General features: G+C 39.3%; 1 protein-coding gene across 1 annotated transcript in view; it reads right to left on the bottom strand.

Annotated features, from left to right (window-relative positions):
• Positions 1–3,505: 3,505 nt before the first annotated feature.
• Positions 3,506–19,141, bottom strand: part of LOC136399321 (zinc finger protein 420-like) — a 38,656-nt gene continuing 23,020 nt past the window's right edge. The window contains exons 4-5 of the mRNA XM_066374369.1: positions 8,977–9,050; positions 3,506–8,273 (exon numbers count right to left, since the gene is read on the bottom strand). Of these exons, the coding sequence (XP_066230466.1) occupies positions 5,190–8,273; positions 8,977–9,050 (3,158 nt within the window). The 3' untranslated portion in view covers positions 3,506–5,189. The remainder of the gene's footprint in view (positions 8,274–8,976; positions 9,051–19,141) is intronic.

Here is a 19,141-nt window from a genome sequence, read left to right as displayed (position 1 = left end):
AGCACAAGTCTCTGCAGAGTAAATTCCATGGGGAATAACATTTACTCTTTACCGTCACTCTATCTTTTGATCTGAAGAGGGTGTCTTGTAAACAGGGATGTATGGGTCTTGTTTTCATATCCACTCAGCCACCCTGAAATTTTTAATTGAAGCATTTAACTTCTATTTTAGGTGGATGTTGATAGGTATATAGGTATTGCTATTTTTAATTAAATTTTTTTATTTTAATTTTTGAGGATTTTATTTATTGATTTTTAGATAGATAAAGGGGGAAGTGGAAAGCAACTCGTAGTTGCTTCTTTCTTGTATGTGCCCTGACCTGGCAATCCCAGCATTCCAGGTCAATTTTTATCCACTGCGCCACCACAGGTCAGGTACTATTGCCATTTTAAAATTCAGTAATACAGTCACAACACAGGACTTTATCTTCCCATTGTATCAAAGGCTACATTTTCCAGACAGAAATCAACAAGGAAACAGCAGTCTTAAATGACCCATTAGACAAGATAAATTTGGGATTAATCAAAGTATTTCACCCCAAAGCAGAAGTATATACATTCTAGACAAAATGAAGAAAAAATGCTCTCTAAACCTAGAGACAGTGTCAGCTTCATCTGTTTTCCTAATGACCACAGGAAAGAAAATAAATCAATGTATGAACAATGTGCATCAATCCACCTCAACATTCTGCCCTAGACAACCTGGAAATGGAACAACTCCCATCAAGCTGAGGCCCCGTACTTTGTCCTGCAATAAAACAAAATCCATAAAGCCACTGTTGCAGGCATCTGGGTATTACAAAAGATCAGTAATGCATATAAATATGAACACTGCACACAGTGACTATAGCTATGTCAGGAAGTTCAGGAGAGCAGCATCCAATATCTAGTTTCTGTAATGTTTGTGTTGACTTTTAGGGTGGCCATGTGCATAGTAACTAATCATCTAACAGTTTGTACAGATGCAGGACAGGACACTGAAAGAGCCAATGAACTCTGGTGCTTCCACTTTAAACTCTTCCCATCTGGAGTTCCTGGTAATGGTGACAATTACTTGAAATACACTCCAGGCACAACAGGTGCCAATGACATACCTCTGGCAATGAAGTGGAGATAGTAAATAACTGCATCCAAAGTCTAAAGAAAATGTTTCACCAGACCTGTGCTGGTCAAATGGATAGAGCAGTGACCTGGGACGCTGAGGTTTCAGGTTTGAAACCCTGTGAGACTAGCTTGAGTGTGGGATCATTGACATATCAAGATTGGCTTGAATCCAAAGGTTGCTGCCTTAAGGGGTCACTGGCTCAGCTGAAGCCCCTTCCTCCGAGTCAAGACATATAGGAAGGAGGGTGGAAGAAAGGTAAGAGAGAAAAAATAAAAAAATGTTTCAACCCAAAAAATGCCATAATCTCCAGATTCCTCTAGAAAGAACGACCAATAGTTTGCTACACTCATGCCTGAGAATCAAACCTGTTAAGCTTGTCCTGTTTCCACTTCAGTAAAACAAGATATTAATGTAACACCGAAAAATTCAGGATTTGAATGAAAATTGAGACCAGGAAGATAATTCCAATTTTCAAACATACAAATGCCAATCCATTATTAACAAAAATCCCTATTCACATTAAAAAACAAGTTTCAGCATGAAAACATGAGATGTGGGCTACATACTTTGTGAGATATATAATGTAAAATGTTCATGAAATTATATGTCATTGAAATACAAAGATTCCAAAGTACAAATCAAAACGCCCAGTGCTGGCGTGTCCAAGAAGGGAGATGGAGAGCAGTGAGACGCAGTGGCCACAGCAATTCAAAGGACAATGGCTGTGATGTCTATAACTGGGAAAAGAAATAATCAGAAAGAAACAGGAAATGGAAAATAGAACATTCAATTTTCCTGAGTGGAGCCAGCTGTGCAGCCTGGGAACAGGTGTCAGCGCTCCACAGGAAGTGTTCATGTAAACTCGGCACCCTGAGTGTTAAGTCATCTCCCACCTGGCCCTGCAGCCTCACTGCTACTGGGATTCAGGTCTCTTCATTATGGAGCCTGTTAGAGTGACAGCACTGTCCTGTGTGTGTGCACTTCATGTAAATGTCAGAAGAACACAGTGACATCACTTAAGTGTTCAGATGAACACATTGGCAGAGATGAGTGACTTGGATGACATCACTTACAAAAAGTGAGAATAATTTTAAAACATTTATAATAGTGTTACTATCCAACAGAAAAATGGAATATACTAAACAAAATGAAACTTTGTATAATCTCTGAAATTACCTGCAATTTCCAGGTGATTTTTCAATGCCAATACATTCTATGGAAACAATTCTAAAATCTCTAAACTGGTCACATAAGCAACATTTCATGACCAATGAAAAAAGGAAAAACTATTGTAGGTTTTGTATCAAACACAAGAAAGTAAAAGGGATAAGTGCATTTTGAGTTTCTGAGTCATGAGTTTTTTGGGGAAAATGTACAGAAAATCATCTTCATTAGAAATGTGTGAGATGTCTACTTGGCTATAACTCATCAACTTTGTTAAATGACCTGTTGATGCATTATTTCCCAATCCTTCTGAAGACATGCAAACCCATTTTTTTATTTCTCGGTCCTTTTATTCCCACATTACACCTTCAGGTTACTAATACACATTGTATTTTTGTGTATCAAACCATGTAAATTTAAATGGGCTTAAATCAGGAAACTGACATGTGAAATAATATATATAAGGTCAGAAGTGAAAAAGAACTCCCTAATTATAATAGACTAGAGTTTTTTCAATTAGTAAAACTCGTGAAGCAGAGCCCGGTAATATTGGAGGGTGAGCCGCAGTTTCACAGGAGACCACAAGGGAGATGGGAAGAGACATGCTTATAATTCACAAGCCCTGGAGGAAAAGCCAGCATGCCTGTCGTTACTCACTGAGGTCATGGCCGAATGCCAGAAGAGAGTACCAGGACTGAGAGCACATGTCTTTAACAGGGTTCATATACAGCGTCCTTGGGGTTCTCGAGCTAACTTCAGATTGTTCTAAATAAACCATAAAGAGTGAGGTTTTGGTTAAGTTATGCAGAGATGCAGAGAGCCCATATCTAAGGGCCAGCATGGTGAAAGCCCTGAGGTGTGAGCCTGTTGCTCACAGGGGCTGCTGGAGTCATGTCAGGAACTTCCACTCTCTTGTGACTGAGCTGCTGTCCAGTGCATGCAATTGTAGGACAAGGCACTGTCAGTTCCAGGCTTCTAGCTACAGAAAATAAACGCCCTGGCAGCAACATCATGAAGGAGCTTAGCTGAACTCTCAAAAACCCTCAGGTCCTCTTGATTGTAACTGTCATAGTGTCCCAGTGGGTATAGTAATAAATGAAATATAGAAATTATGGAGAAATCCGTTCATATTATTTAAAGTCTATGGCCACTGGGGAAAGGGACTGACAAATAACTGTAGAGCATTACCAAATTGTATACCGCTACCTAAAACCTTGAATAAGGCATGATACATGAACACATTCAAACTCATTCAGCTTTATTAATGAAAATAATATTAAGTTCACAAAGAGTCTAAATATAGCACAACGAATCCTCTTCATTACTATTTGTAAAGTACACAGGACAGACATTCAAGAAGCATTTCTATTCTTCTCATATAATGATCCGAGAACTGCGCTTTATTTGGTTTCCAGAATATAGCCTAATTATTTAATAAATAAACATAAATGTATAATTGTATATACTTAGGGATGAGTTGTATATACTTTCTCAGATAACCCTGATCACTTTTTAATTTCAACCACATCAACTAATGTTCATCATCCCACCTATGGCTATTAGGAAGATAAATCAGGATTTTAATGAACGACTATCATGTTTTTTTTAAGGAGCAACTAGTAAAAGCCAGTATCTTGTATTCATGAAAATAAAAAAGACACCCTTCATGTTGACATGTAACAATGTTCTAAGTTAACCACAAACAGCATCTCCATTTAGATTTTCTTCATTGTCCTCAATCTTTAATGCAAACGTAGATGCGAGTGAAATGTACCAATTACACGAGAGCTCAAGATCTTTATGGAAGCAACAGTCAACCTCATGATATCACACACACACAACAAGAATAGACATAGCAGCATCAACTGATGAGTGATACCCCATTTATATTTTCTTCTCAAAAATATCTCAAATACTGTCAATATAAAATAGAAAACACTCTAAGTAATTATGCATATCCAAATATCCACCCCCTTGTATTTTGAAGCATACTAGAAAGTACTTATCTGTTTTTAAACTTTGGATTATTTTGTGTAAGTACTGTCAGTAAGAGTAATACCTGAAAACTCTTTTTAACTACTACTGTGAATTCAGTGATATTTTAAAATTTATATTCAATTACATACATTTGTAAACTTCTACATTTTTAAGGCATAAATTCTTTTGGCTTTTGTGAAATGAAAATTTGAACGTCTTTCATACATTATTACAAATGCAAAATCCTACACATTGTGAAATACCTGATACTGTGTGAGGCTAAAGGTCCAGCTACACAGTGTCCCACACTCTTCAGTTTTAAAGTCTCTCCTGTATGCATTCTCATGCATTAAATACGCTGTGAATGTTGTATCAAGTCTTTTTCACATTCCTTACTTTTGTTATTGTTTCTATCCAGTGTAAATTTGGGTGTCAAGTTTGCATACTGGGTAAATCTTTCCCAAGTTCTATATATCTGTTAATCTTCCACCTAGTATTAATGACCAGATGTTTAGTAAGATATGAATGAGGACAAAGACTTTGGAACATGCATTATATTTATAAAGCTTTCCTCTCTGAAGCTCAATGAGGCTTGAGCAATGATTAAATGTTCTGCCAAATTACTTACATTTCCCTCCACCATGAATTCTGCAATGCTGAGCAAGTTCTAAGGACAGGTAAAAGCTTTACCACATACTTTACAATTATAAGGTTCCTCCCAGTATGAGTTCTGTCCTCATCAGTAACATGGGAATGGTCATTAAAACTTTTGCCATAACCTCCACATTTGTAAGGCTTATCTTGAGAATGAATTCTCTGTGTCCAGTAAGATTCCTCTGCCAAGTGAAGACTTTACCACACTCCTTACAACTGTAAGGTTTCTGTCCAGTGAACTCTGTTGAGTTTAGGTTTGAGGAATGGCCAAAGGGATTAACACATCCTCTTTACTTGTAAGATTTCTTTCCAGTATGAATTCTCTGATGTTGAGTAATGTGTGACAACTGGCTAAAGGCTTTATCACATTTTCTACATTTATAGGGTTTCTCTCCAGTATGAATTCTCTGATGTTGAATGAGGTTTGAAATATAGGTAAAGGCTTTCCCACATTCTCTACATTGGTAAGGTTTCTCTCCAGTATGAATTCTCCGATGTTGAGTAAGAATTGATAATTGACTAAAGGCTTTCCCACATTCTGCACATTTATAGGGCTTCTCTCCAGTATGAACTCTCCGATGTTGAGTAAGGTTTGAGGACTGTCTGAAGGCTTTGCCACATTCTCTACATTTGTATGGTTTCTCTCCTGTGTGAATTCTCTGATGTTGCTTAAGTTCTGACCGCCACAAAAAGGTTTTGCCACACTCTAAGCATTTGTAAGGTTTCTCTCCAGCACGAATTCTTTCATGTTGGGTAAGATACCACTGCTGATTATAGATTCTGGCACGTACACTACATTTATAAGGATTCTCTCCAGTATGAATTTTCTGATGTTGAGTAAGGTTTGACAACTGGCTAAAGGCTTTTCCACATTCTCTACATTTATAAGGCTTTTCTCCAGTATGAATTCTCTCATGTTGAGTAAGAGTTGATGGCCAGGTAAAGGCTTTCCCACATTCCCTACATTTGTAAGGTTTCTCTCCAGTATGAATTCTCTGATGTTGAGCAAGGTTTGAGGACTGTGTAAAGGCTTTACCACATTCTGTACATTTGTATGGTTTCTCTCCTGTGTGAATTCTCTGATGTTGAATAAATACTGAGTGCCAGAAAAAGGCTTTGCCACATTCTGAACATTTGTAAGGTTTCTCTCCAGTACGAAATCTTTCACGTTGGGTAATATACCACTGTGGTTTAAAGAATCTGGTACGTACATTACATTTATAAGGATTCTCGCCAGTATGAATTTTCTGATGTTGAGTAAGGTTTGACAACTGGCTAAAGGCTTTCCCACATTCTCTACATTTATAGGGCTTCTCACCAGTATGAATTCTCTCATGTTGACTAAGGCTTGAGTAAAAGCTAAAGGCTTTGCCACATTCTCTACATTTGTATGGTTTCTCTCCAGTATGAATTCTCTGATGTTGAGTTAGAATTGATAATTGGCTAAAGGCTCTGCCACATTCTTTACATTTATAGGGCTTCTCTCCAGTATGAATCCTCTGATGTTGAGTAAGGACTGATGGCCAGCTAAAGGCTTTCCCACAATCTCTACATTTGTAGGGTTTCTCTCCTGTGTGAATTCTCTGATGTTGTGTAAGTACTGAGTGCCAGAAAAAGGCTTTGCCACACTCTAAACATTTATAAGACTTCTCTCCAATATGAATATTCTGATGTTGAATAAGTGTGGAGGACCACCTAAAGGCTTTGCCACATTCTCTACATTTATAGGGCTTCTCACCAGTATGAATTGCCTCATGTTTGGTAAGGTGTGGCCACTGGTTAAAGGCTTTCCCACACTCTCTACATTGATAGGGCTTCTCTCCCGTATGAATTCTCTGATGTTGATTAAGGTGAGACAACTGGATAAAGGCTTTCCCACATTCTCTACATTGATAGGGCTTCTCTCCAGTATGAATTCTACGATGTTGAGTAAGAGTTGATGGCCAGCTAAAGGATTTCCCACATTCTCTACATTTGTATGGTTTTTCTCCTGTGTGAGTTCTTTGATGTCTAGTAAGTTCTGACTTCCAGTTAAAGATTTTGTTACATTCTAAACATTTATAAGGCTTCTCTGTTGTAGTATGAACTCTCTGATGTTGATTAAGAGTTGACGGCCAGCTAAACGCAACCCCACATTGTTTACATTTGTATGGTCTCTCGCCTGTGTGAATTCTCTTATGTCTAATAAGTTCATAGTTCCAGTTAAAGATTTTGCCACATTCTAAACATTTATGACACTTCTCTCCAGTATGAATTCGCTGATGTTCAATGAAGTATGGATAACGGGCAAAGGCTTTGCCACATTCTTTGCATTTGTAGGGCTTCTCACCAGGAGTTCTCGGACTACGTTCTCTACGTTTGGTTTCTCTCGTGTGAACTTTCTGATGTCTAGTAAGTTCTGACTTAGAGTTAAAGGCTTTGTCACATTCTAAACATTTATGAGACCTCTCTCCAGTATGAAATTTATGATGTTCAAGAAGACTTGAGGAACTGTAAAAGGCTTTACCACATTCTCCACATTTGTAAGGTCTCTTAGCAGTATGACTATTTCTCGCATGTTCAGTAAAGTCTTTGCCACATGACTCACATTTGTAAAGCTGCTTTCCTACAGGCCAATTAAATGGTTTACCACATTGTTCACAGATATAAAGTATTTCTTCAGTATGGACTTTCTCAGGACTATTTTCATTGACTATTTGACTGAAAGCTCTCTTATGTGAATTATAATTGTAAGGTTCCTCCTCAATATGAATAATCTCATGTTTAATATGATTAGAAGATTCCTTAAAAGATCTGACACATTTACCTTGTTTGTTTGTCTTCTCCTCAATAGGAATAACCTGAGGTGCACTGTGACTTGACACTTGGTTAAATACTTTTCCATGGTTGTTATGGTCCTCTGGAAACTGGGTTTCCTGGTTTTTATTAGGATGTGATGCTTGGTTAAGTATTTTTCCATGGTTTTTATGGTCCTCTGGAAACTGAGTTTCCTGGTTTTTATTAGGATTTGATGCTTGGTTAAATATTTTCCCATGGATTTTATGGTCCTCTGGAAACTGGGTTTCCTGGTTTTTATTAGGATTTGATGCTTGGTTAAATATTTTTCCGTGGATTTTATGGTCCTCTGGAAACTGAGTTTTCTGGTTTTTATTAGGATTTGATGCTTGGTTAAATATTTTTCCATGGATTTTATGGTCCTCTGGAAACTGAGTTTTCTGGTTTTTATTAGGATTTGATGCTTGGTTAAATACTTTTCCGTGGTTGTTATGGTCCTCTAGAAACTGAGTTTTCTGGTTTTTATTAGGTTTTGATGCTTGGTTAATGTTTTTCCAGTGTTCATTGCATTGATAACTTCTGTCTCCATTATGTGTACTCTGGTAATCATCAAAGATAGAAAGGCCTTTAGTGAAAGCTATAATTTCATTTAACATGCTTACCTTAACCCAAATAACTAGTTTGTGATATGTATTAAACCATGCTTGTATAGAAAAAATACTCCCAAGTTTATGAAAATTATAGACATTTAATTAAAAAGAAACATTTCTTGGTGGAAGAATAAGGATTCCTTGTTAAAGGGATTGCCAGATTTATCACATTTAAACTGTACTCATGCATTATAAATCTCTAAATTTTAGAAATGACCTGCTGAAAGTTTAATCCCACCGTACACTTTAAGCAATTCAAATGATTATTCACACACCACTGATGACGATTTACTAGACATTTCAGATTTCCTTTCCAAGAATATATAACATTTAAAGTTTTTGGTCTTCACCTTTAGAAACAATGATATACAAATGTAACTGACTTAAACAGGTAGTTTCCCGAGTGTGTAATATGTTTGATGTCTTTAGGAAACAAAGATTTAATTACAAATAATTGTTCTGCCCTTGTCACATAGCTAAGTTGGTTAGACCATCATCCCAACATGCAAAGGTTGCAGGTTCAATATCTGGTCAGAACACATTCAGGAACAGATAAAAGTTTCTGTCTTTTTCCTTGTCTCTGAATCAAGAAATAAAATTCCAAAGCTTTCATTAAGTGTACATTATCAAAACCACACCTTCCATATCTTACCAGTATTGTTTTAGAGAAGAAATTTTCTATTTCTCGCTTTTGTAACAAGGTCTGGTTGTCTTCAGATGGCATAGCTGAAAGATACAAAAGAAATGTTCATTGTTAGAACACTCAGGAGAACGGACTTACCAGCAATTATTTACCAAACTATATTTTGCGTAGTCTAAAAGCAGGTCAAGAGTTCAACGCAAGAGGTCCAATATGGTGATGGAGAAGGCGGATGTTCAAATTACTTCCTCCCAGGACCAAACTGGAGTTATAACTAAATTTAAGAACAATATCCTGAAAAACCAATTTAGGACTAAATAAAGAGGAGCGGTTTAAGCAAGGATTCACAGAAGCAGCGACATCGAGATTGGTAGGAAGGACAGAGATGCAAAAAGGGCTGCCCCAGCTTCCATGAGCGGACAAATTCTGGAGGGACACCTTAACTGAGGGAGGTGTGGGTTCTAAGCCCATGACCAAGATTCCAGCCCGTAGCAGTGGAGCCTAGAAGTGCCCACATAGCATGAGACTTTAGAGGCAATGTTTCTGTCTGCAGAAAGAAGTCAGGGTATCTCAGAGAGACAGGCACCCTCAGAGACGGTAGTGAAAAATCTTGTTCACAGCCAAGACCTCCATGCTGAATCATTCTCCAATACTGCATTATCATCTTTCTTGGGTAGACCAATCCCTTCCATGTGGCATCAGCTTGGGGGAAAACAACTACCCCACCCTCAGAAATCTCTTTTGCACTATCCTATGAAGATTTGGCTCAGCTGAGAAGTAAATAGCCTTGGTCAGAAAACGGGGGGCTGAAAAGACTCGAAGTGTCAGTGACTCAGCAGTCTGGCACTGAGGCCAGAGGATTCCACCCCACTTTCTCGAGACTATAACTGGTGATTCCATGTCATGGGAGATTCAGTAGAAACTGTCCAGACTGTTGGCAGACCAAGTGTCTGGGTTTCAGAGGCTACACCCTACTGACCTTTGACCAGCCCCAGCCTCTATACCAGGGGTCTCCAAACTTTTTACACAGGGGGCCAGTTCACTGTCCCTCAGACCATTGGAGGGCTGCCAAATACAGTGGTCCTCTCACTGACCACCAATGAAAGAGGTGCCCCTTCCAGAAGTGCAGTTGGGGCTGGATAAATGGCCTCAGGGGGCCGCAGTTTGGGGACGCCTGCTCTATACTCTATCAGAGGTATTTTCAGGGACCACGCCTAACAAACAGCCAGCAGACAGAGGCAACTTGGTCCATCCAGTGGCACCTAAGAGCAGCAGAGGTAGCCATAAATTGTGGCTCACTTATAGCTCCAAAACATTACAGACAACATCAGAGCAGGATCCAACTAGCATTACTAGTAGCATATCCAAAGGGAGCATCTCGAACACTAAACCCAGCTGAGGCAAATTCCCCTTTCTGTAGCCAGCAGGCCTAAGACCCACATATCTTGCCCTCCTGAACTCAGTTCCACAGGTTTAAGGGTGACAGGGTTCGAGGCCAGACATTCAAAGTGTGAGCTCTTTGGACCCTCTTCTTGAGACCAGTTGAAGGGCCCAGTCCCCTTCTGGCACAGTCAGCCCCAGTGGAAGACTCTCAATCTTTCTTCCCCAGGCCAGGGGCTCCTCAGCTTAAAGAATTTTTACAGAGGCGACAGCCCCACCCAACCTGAAACTGCTGCTCATCTTTCTGGGGAAAAAAAGAATTGGAATATCCAGCAGTGGCTGAGGGATTAGGTGCCACTTTCCCTGTACCAAGTTCCTAACCAGGAGACACCCACCAAGTAGGTGGTCCCACTAATGACGCCCTCAGTTGTCCTAACCCACCAAACTTGCAACGGCTAGGGGTTAGTGGGCTGACCAGTCTGTACCTACTCTACTGTCGAAGACTCTGCAGGAAGACCAGACAGCAGCAAGGGGAGGTCTTCAGGGGAAACAGGCAAATTTTAAGGAGCTTGGGCCCTTTTACAGAGCTACTTTCAGCTCTAAGAAGGAAGAAGTCAGTCCTTACACACAAGGTGGCCCCTCCCCCACACACCTAGGTACAAAAAACACGAACAGTGAACATACAGGTAGCTCCGCACAGGTAGCCAACAGCAGACTGCAAACATCTGACATCAATGCATATCGAAACCATGCCTAAGAGGACCGAGAACCAACACAACCAGAAGTGGGTGGCAGATTGCACCAAGGCTAGACTCAACTAGACACTCATGCAGCATGCCCAAAGGAGTCTAGCAGGTACCAGCCCTGCAGAGAGTAACTACACCCTAGGGCCTAGAGGACAGACATTACACAATGTCTAATATACATGATCAAGGTTGACCCTGAGAGCCAGCCAGCCTGAAGGGTTAATTCTACCCACAAAAGGGCCAACAGCAATCAACAACAGAAGGACAAACAAATATACTGTCAACATTCCTAGAGCAAGGAGCTCAGGTCGCCTAGAGCTTAGTACCATTGAGCCCACCTTACTCATTAGAGACATTACAATAAACTTGGGAGTTAGAGCTGAGGTACCTAATGTGCTGGCGTGCCAGCCCATGTTGGGAACCCCTGACCCAATTCAGCTCGGCGCTTGGGAGTAACTGGTGCAAGCCTCAGCAGTCAGGCTCAAATCTAATCTTGCTGGCAGAGGCAGGATGCGTTCCTTGTGCGTCAGCCTTGCAGATATTACAGAAAGGCGGTTTATTATCTTTAGACCTGTGTACTTTTACAAGATATTGTACAAAAGTGCTGGGAAAATTGTAGCCTTGTGGTTTTTGCCTTTAAATACCCCTCTCCCCCGAGCTCAGGGCTGTTCATTGCTTTCTCAGTGCAGCGGACAGACCACTGGCCAGTGAATAAAGATTCCCAAATTCAATCAGCTTGGGCTCTGGTTCTGTTCAGTGCGGGTCGTACCGCAACACCTAATACACCTATTCTTCTCAAGCTAGTCCAAAAAAGTGAAGACTTCCAAGCTCACTTTATGACACAAGTATTATCCTAATTCCAAAACCAGGTAAAGACACTACAAAGAAAACTATAGGCCAATATCTGTCATGAACAAAAGATGCTAAAATTCTCAACCAAATATTAGCAAACCAGATCTAGCAATACATTAAAAAAGATTATACACCACAATCAAGTAGGATTCATTCAGGGGGCAGGGAGGTGCAAGTCCAACAATTATTTGCAAATCAATAAACATGATTCATCACATAAAGTGAAGGATGCCTGACCAGGTGGTGGCGCAGTGGATAGAGTGTCGGACTGGGATGCGGAAGGACCCAGGTTCAAGATCCCGAGGTCGCCAGCTTGAGCGCGGGCTCATCTGGCTTGAGCAAAAAGCTCACCAGCTTGGACCCAAGGTTGCTGGCTCCAGCAAGGGGTTACTCCGTCTGCTGATGGCCTGTGGTCAAGGCACATATGAGAAAGCAATCAATGAACAACTAAGAATTTGCAACGCGCAACAAAAAACTAATGATTGATGCTTCTCATCTCTCTGTTCCTGTCTTTCTGTCCCTGTCTATCTCTGCCTCTGTAAAAAAATAAATAAAAAAAATAAAATAAAATAAAGGATAAAAATCACATGATTATATCAATAGATGCATAAAAAGCATTTGATAAATTCCAGTACCCATTTATGATTAAAACTCTTCACAAAGTGGGAAAAGAGGGAACATACCTCAACGTAATAAAAGCCATATATGACAAACTGATAGCCAACATCATAATCAATGGGCAAAAACTAAAAGCAATCCCCTTAAGGCCAGGAACAAGGCAGCGGCATCTCCTTTCACTATTCTTATTCAACATAGTTCTGGAAATCCTAGCCACAGCCATCAGACAAGAAATAAAAGGCACCTAAATTGGAAAGGGAGAAGTAAAATTGTCATTATTTGCTGACGACATGATATTGTACATAGAAAAACCCTCAAGTCTCTGTCAAAAAACTATTAAGACCTGATAAATGATTCAGCAAAGTGGTAGGATATAAAATTAGTATTTGGAAATCAGTGGCATTTTTATAAACCAATAATAAAATGTCAGAGAAATTTTTTTAAAATCCCATTTAGTATTGTAAAAATAAAGAAAATAAAGTACCTAGAAATAAATTTAACCAAGGAGGTAAAAGACTTGTACTCAGAAATCTGTAAGACACTGGAAAAAGAAACTGAGAAAATACAAAAAAGTAGAATCATTATACCGGGTTCATGGATAGGAAGAATTAACATCATTGAAATGTCCATACTAACTAAAGCAATCTATAGATTCAATGCAATTCCTATTAAAATACCAACAGCATACTTCACAGATCTAGAACAAATATTCCAAAAAAATTTATATGGACTCTGAAAAGAAGTCCAGATAGCCTCAGCGATGTTTTTTTTTCTTTTCTTTTTTTTTGAAGTGAGAGGAGGGGAGATAGACTCCCATTTGTGCCCTTACTGGAATCCACCTTGCAACCCCTATCTGGGGCTGATACATGACCAACTGAGCCACTGGCTAAGACAGGGGTCTCAAACTCGCGGCCGTGTGGCCCGCCCACCAATTTTGTGTGGCCTGCCCACCAATTTTGTGCAGCCCGCAGACTAATCAAACTTCGTGGATTAATCTGCGGGCCAGTCTGCGGGCTGCACAAAATTGGTGGGCGGGCCGCGAGTTTGAGACCCCTGGGCTAAGAGAACGGAAGAGAGAAAGAGAGAGTAGAGGGAGAGGAAAGTGAAGAGAGGCAGATAGCTATTTCTCATGTGTGCCCTGATTGGAGATTGATCCCGGGACATCAGCAATCCTGAAAATGAAAAACAAAGTGTGAGGTTATCTCACTTCCTGATATCAAGCTATACTACAAGCCACTGTAATCAAAAAACAGTTTGGTACTGGCATAAGAACAGGCATGCAAACCAACAGGTCAGAGTAGAGAACCAAGAAATAAATCTACAATTTTATAGTTAACTAGCTGTACCTGGCCACGCATTGCTGTGGCTTAATCTGGTTAAAGGGAAAAGAAAGAAAAGAAAAAGCGCACGTTCCTAATATGTTTAATTTCACAATACTTGTGGGTACACAATATTTTTTATTGTTCCATTGTCTGTGCAGATATAGAGATAGTCTGGTTTGCTGTCTCTACAACACACAACATATAATTGTTCATGTGAGAAACAATCTGTGTCTAGATCTAAACCGCACGTTTCTAAAGATTGGCCCTGAGCTTTGTTGATGGTGCTTGCAAATGCCAATCGAATTGGGAATTGCAATCTCTTAAATTGAAATGGCATATCTGTTGGAATCATAGGAATGCGAGGAATGAGGACATCTTCGCCTTTGAAAGGTTCTGTCAAGATTGTTGCTTCTATGACATTGCTCATTAATCTTTTTACTGCAAGCCGTGTGCCGCTGCAAAGCTTTGGCTGGTAGATATTTCACAACAATGCAATCGGAAAAATTGAAATGGAATCGTAAAATATATGATATAGCATGTGTTGCTTTTAAGTCCAACAGATGGCATTGTTTTTCAAAAACATGCTTTTACCTGTAACAGGTGTGACATCTATATAATCTTATAATAGTAGGTATATAAAAACGCACGTATTCGATGCAACGTTCTGTCAAAATTTCAAAGCAATTGGTGAAAAACTTTCGGAGATTTAAGATTTTGAACAAACAGACATTTACATTTTTATTTATACAGATTACTAATATTTGACAAAGGAGGCAAGAGTATACAACAGAGTAAAGACAGTCTCTTTAATATATGGTGTTTGGGAAATTAGGTACATGAAAAACTGAAAACTAGAATACCAACTCATACCATTCATAGAAATAAATTCAAAATGGATAAAAGATTTAAATGTAAGTCACAAAACCATAAAAATCCTGGAAGAAAACACAGGCAGTAGACTCTTCAACATCTCCTATAGCAATATTTTTGCTGATGTTAGCTCTGCAGGTGAGTGAAATAAAGGACAAAATAAACAAATGGGATGATATCAAACTAAAAAGCTTCTGCACTGTGAAAGACACCATTAACAAAATAAAGACAACCCATTATATGGGAGAGCATACTCACTGATACATCTGATAAGAGGTTAATAAAATTTATGAAGAACTTATAAAACTCAACACCAGGAGTGACAACTGAAAAATGAGCAAATGATCTAAACAAACAATTTGGCAAAGAGGACATACAGGTGGCCAACAGGCGTATGAAAAAATGTTCAATGTCACTAATCATCAGAGAAATGCAAATTAAAACCACAATAAGACATCACCTCATACCAGCCAGAACAGCTTTCATCAACAAATCGAACAAGTGCTGGCAAGGGCGTGGAGAAGGGAACTCTCATGCAAAGCTGGTGGGAATGCAGACTCATGCAGCCACCATGGAAAACTTTGTTTCCTCAAAAAATTAAAAATGGAGCTGCCATATGACCCAGTAATCTCACTTCTAAGACTATATCCTAAGAATCCCAAAACACTAATTCAAAAAAAAAGACATGCACCTCCACGTTCATGGCAGCGTTGTTTACAATACCACAAGTATCCATCAGTGGACGAGTGGATAAAAAAGCTGTGGTACATTTAAATAGTTGACTATTATGCGACCATGAAAAAAAACCTCACCTTTTGTGACAGCATGGATGGGCCTGGATATTATTATGCTTAATGATCTCGCTATTTTACAGCTTCTTGAGAGCCCTGTTTCCGTTCTGCATGACAGAGTGCCAAGAGAATGGCAGTACAGATGAATGAAGTCTAGCGACTACTAAAAAAAAGTAAGTAATTGTTCAAACACAGAGACTACAGTACTGAAAACAGATATTAAAAACAGAAAGATAACATGAGTACTGAGGAAAAAACAAAACACATTTTAACCTTTGAACACACACACACAAAAGAACAAACAATACAAATCTCCAAAACAGCCTTGAAAGAAAGCAGAATTTCTACCACAGGTTATTGTTACGTGTTTTCTAAAGTAGAAAACAAGTTCATAAGGCCTGATTGTTTACAGTTCCAAACCTCAACAAAACATATGAAGGCATACAGAGAAACACGGTCCAGTCAGAAAAACAAAGTAAGTAACTAGATATTGGTACTACATTAATGAATATATATTACCTAAAAAACAACAGAAAATATCCACCTTAAAATGGAAAAGTAGGCAAAACCTAAAAGTATATAATATCAGGAAAAGTGTCGATGACCAAAATGAAAATGCACAAAGGGAGTATAAAAAAAAAAATCTGAAATGGGAAGTTGAAAAACACAATACACCTGAATTTGAAAGTACAGTAGAATCATCAATAAGATGTGACCAAGCTGAGGAAAAAATAAAAAATCCTGTACATAGTTCACTAAAAGTTTAGTAGGAAAGGCAATTAAAATGTGGAAAAGTGAAGAAAGCTTAAGGGACATATGGGACATCAAAAAATCGAGCACTCAACATATTAAGTGGCCCCTATAAAGACAGGACAGTAAAAAGAGGAAGATAGCTTACATGAAAAATTAATAGTGTAAGACTCCAACATTTGGAAAAGAAAGAGCTGTAAAAATTCAAGCAGCTCACTGGATTCTAAATAAGATGAATGTAAAAATATCTATGGGACATATTATAATCAAAATATCACGAATCCCAGGTAACAATTATCTTGAAATCATAAAAAAATTACTTGTACTAGGCCCTGGCCAGTTGGCTCAGCGGTAGAGCGTCGCCCCAGCATGTGGAAGTCCCAGGTTCAATTCTCGGTCAGGGCACACAGGAGAAGCACCCATCTGCTTCTCCACCCTTCACCCCTGTCCCTCTCCTTTCTCCCTATCTCTCTCTTCCCCTCCCACAGCCAAGGCTCCATTGGAGCAAAGTTGGCCCGGGCGCTCAGGACGGCTCCATGGCCTCTGCCTCAGGTGCTAGAATGGTTCTGGCCGCATGAAGCATCGCCTCCTGGTGGGGATGCTGGGTGGATTCCAGTTGGGCGCATGCGGGATTCTGACTGCCTTCCCACTTCTAACTTAAGAAAAATATAAAATAAAATAAACTACTTGTACTGGAAAAGACAGTGCTTCTAAGATTATCAGTGGATTTCTCAGCAGAAGCCTTATGACAAAAAGACCATGGAATAAAATACTAAACTGAGAAAGACAACAAAAACTAACAACCAAGAACACTGTATCTGACAAACAGGTCAACAATGGAGAAGGGAAGATTTTCCCAGCTCAAAAACACTGAAGACTTTTCACTATTAGACCTGCCCCATGTAAAATGCTTAAGAAAATCCTCCTAGATGTAATATAAAAATTCTAAAAACTAAACCATATAAATATATAAAGATTTCTTGTACATGTAAATATATACAAATATAAAATTCTATAGTAGTCTAATGACAAAACACTAATCTCTTCGATTTCTTTTATTAAATTTTAATATTTAAAACCAATAAAATCTTGTAACGTAAGTGGCTACATGAGTAGAGATGGCAAGCAAGAGTTTTTGTGTGCAACTGATAGTATCAGCTTTTTTGGGGGGGGAGAGAGACAGAGACAGGGACAGACAGGAAGGGAGAGAGATGAGAAACATCAATTCTTCGTTGCGGCTCCTTAGTTGTTCATTGATTGATTTCTCATATGTGCCTCGACCCGGGGGATACAGCAAACCGAGTGACCCCTTGCTTGAGCTGGCAACCTTGGGGTCTTGAACTCGGGCCCTCCACATCCCAGTCCAATGCTCTATCCACTGCACAACCGCCTGGTCAGGCCTGATAGTATCAGTATAAAGTATATGGGAATAACTTTTTTTTTTTGAGTGAGAGAAGAAAGGAGAGGGATGAGAAACATTAACTCGTAGTTATATCACTTTAGTTGTTCATTGATTGCTTCTCATCTGTGTCTTGACTGGGGTGTGGTGGGCAGTTCCAACCGAGCCAGCAACTCCTTGCTCAAGCCAACAACCATGGGATCATGTCTGTGATTCAATACTCATACAAGATGAGACCATGGGGTTTCAATCGTGGGACCTCAGCATCTCAGGCTGACACTCTATTAACTATGCCACCACCTGGTCAGATTATTGTTGTAACTTTAAAATGTTTGAAGTGCTGGCTGGTGGGTCAGTGGAGAGAGTGTTGGCCCGGTTTATGGACATCCCTGGCTCGATTCCTGGCCAGGGTACACAGGAGAAGCGGCCATCTGCTTCTCACCCCTTGCTGTCTGCCTTTTTTCCCTCTATCCCTCCCACAGAAAGTGGCTTGATTGGTTCAAGCATGACCCCAGGCCTGAGGATAGCTCCTTCAAAGCATGACAATCTCAGGTGCTAAAAATAGCTGGGTACTCAAGCACTGCCCCTAGATGGCATTGCCAAGTACATATATCCCAGTTGGGATGCATGCAGGAGTCTGCCTCACTATCTTTTCCCCTCTCACCTAAAAATAAATCAGTAAAATTTAAATCAATAAATAAAATGTTTTAGGTACCCTCATAGTGACAACAAACAGAAAAGAAATAGAACAGTCTTTATTAACAGGTGACAAAATCCTGTACTGCAAAGTCATACAGAATCCTCATTTAAAAAAAAATTCTCAGAAGGCAGAATATAAAACCAAGTACTGAACTATACTGTTTCTATACAGCAATGGAAATTAAAAAAAAAAAAACCAAACTAAGAATGTAATTATATGAACAACAGTACAAAGAAGGATAAAATAGGAGTTCAGTTAATGAAGGAGGTGCATGATTTGTGTGATTAAAGGTATAAAATACTGCTGGGTGTTATTAAAGAAGAAATCAATAAATAATCAACCCATGCCATTATTTTAAACTAAATTCTAATAGTCTAAGCTGTCAGTAGTCCCAAAGGTGATCTAAAGTAGTGGTTTTCAATCTTTTTACACTTTGGGAGATTTATTCAGGGACCACTAAGGGAGAAATCACCCTGAGCATAAGCAAATTCGGCTAAGATCACTGGGTCTATAATCTTCATACAACATCAGGGTAATTAACTCTTTCACAGACCAGCACGACATTTCTGGTGCACCGGTCCACAGATCAGTGGTAGAAAATAACTATACCAGGGGTCCCCAAACTTTTTACACAGGGGGCCAGTTCACTGTCCCTCAGACCGTTGGAGGGCCAGACTATAAAAAAAACTATGGACAGACCCCTATGCACACTGCACATATTTTAAAGTAAAAAAACAAAATGGGAACAA

This window comes from Saccopteryx leptura, chromosome 3 (assembly GCF_036850995.1).
Source record: "Saccopteryx leptura isolate mSacLep1 chromosome 3, mSacLep1_pri_phased_curated, whole genome shotgun sequence".
Classification (NCBI taxonomy): domain Eukaryota; kingdom Metazoa; phylum Chordata; class Mammalia; order Chiroptera; family Emballonuridae; genus Saccopteryx; species Saccopteryx leptura.
The sequence above is the reverse complement of the archived record's forward strand: the minus strand, read 5'-3'. Positions and strand labels throughout refer to the sequence as shown.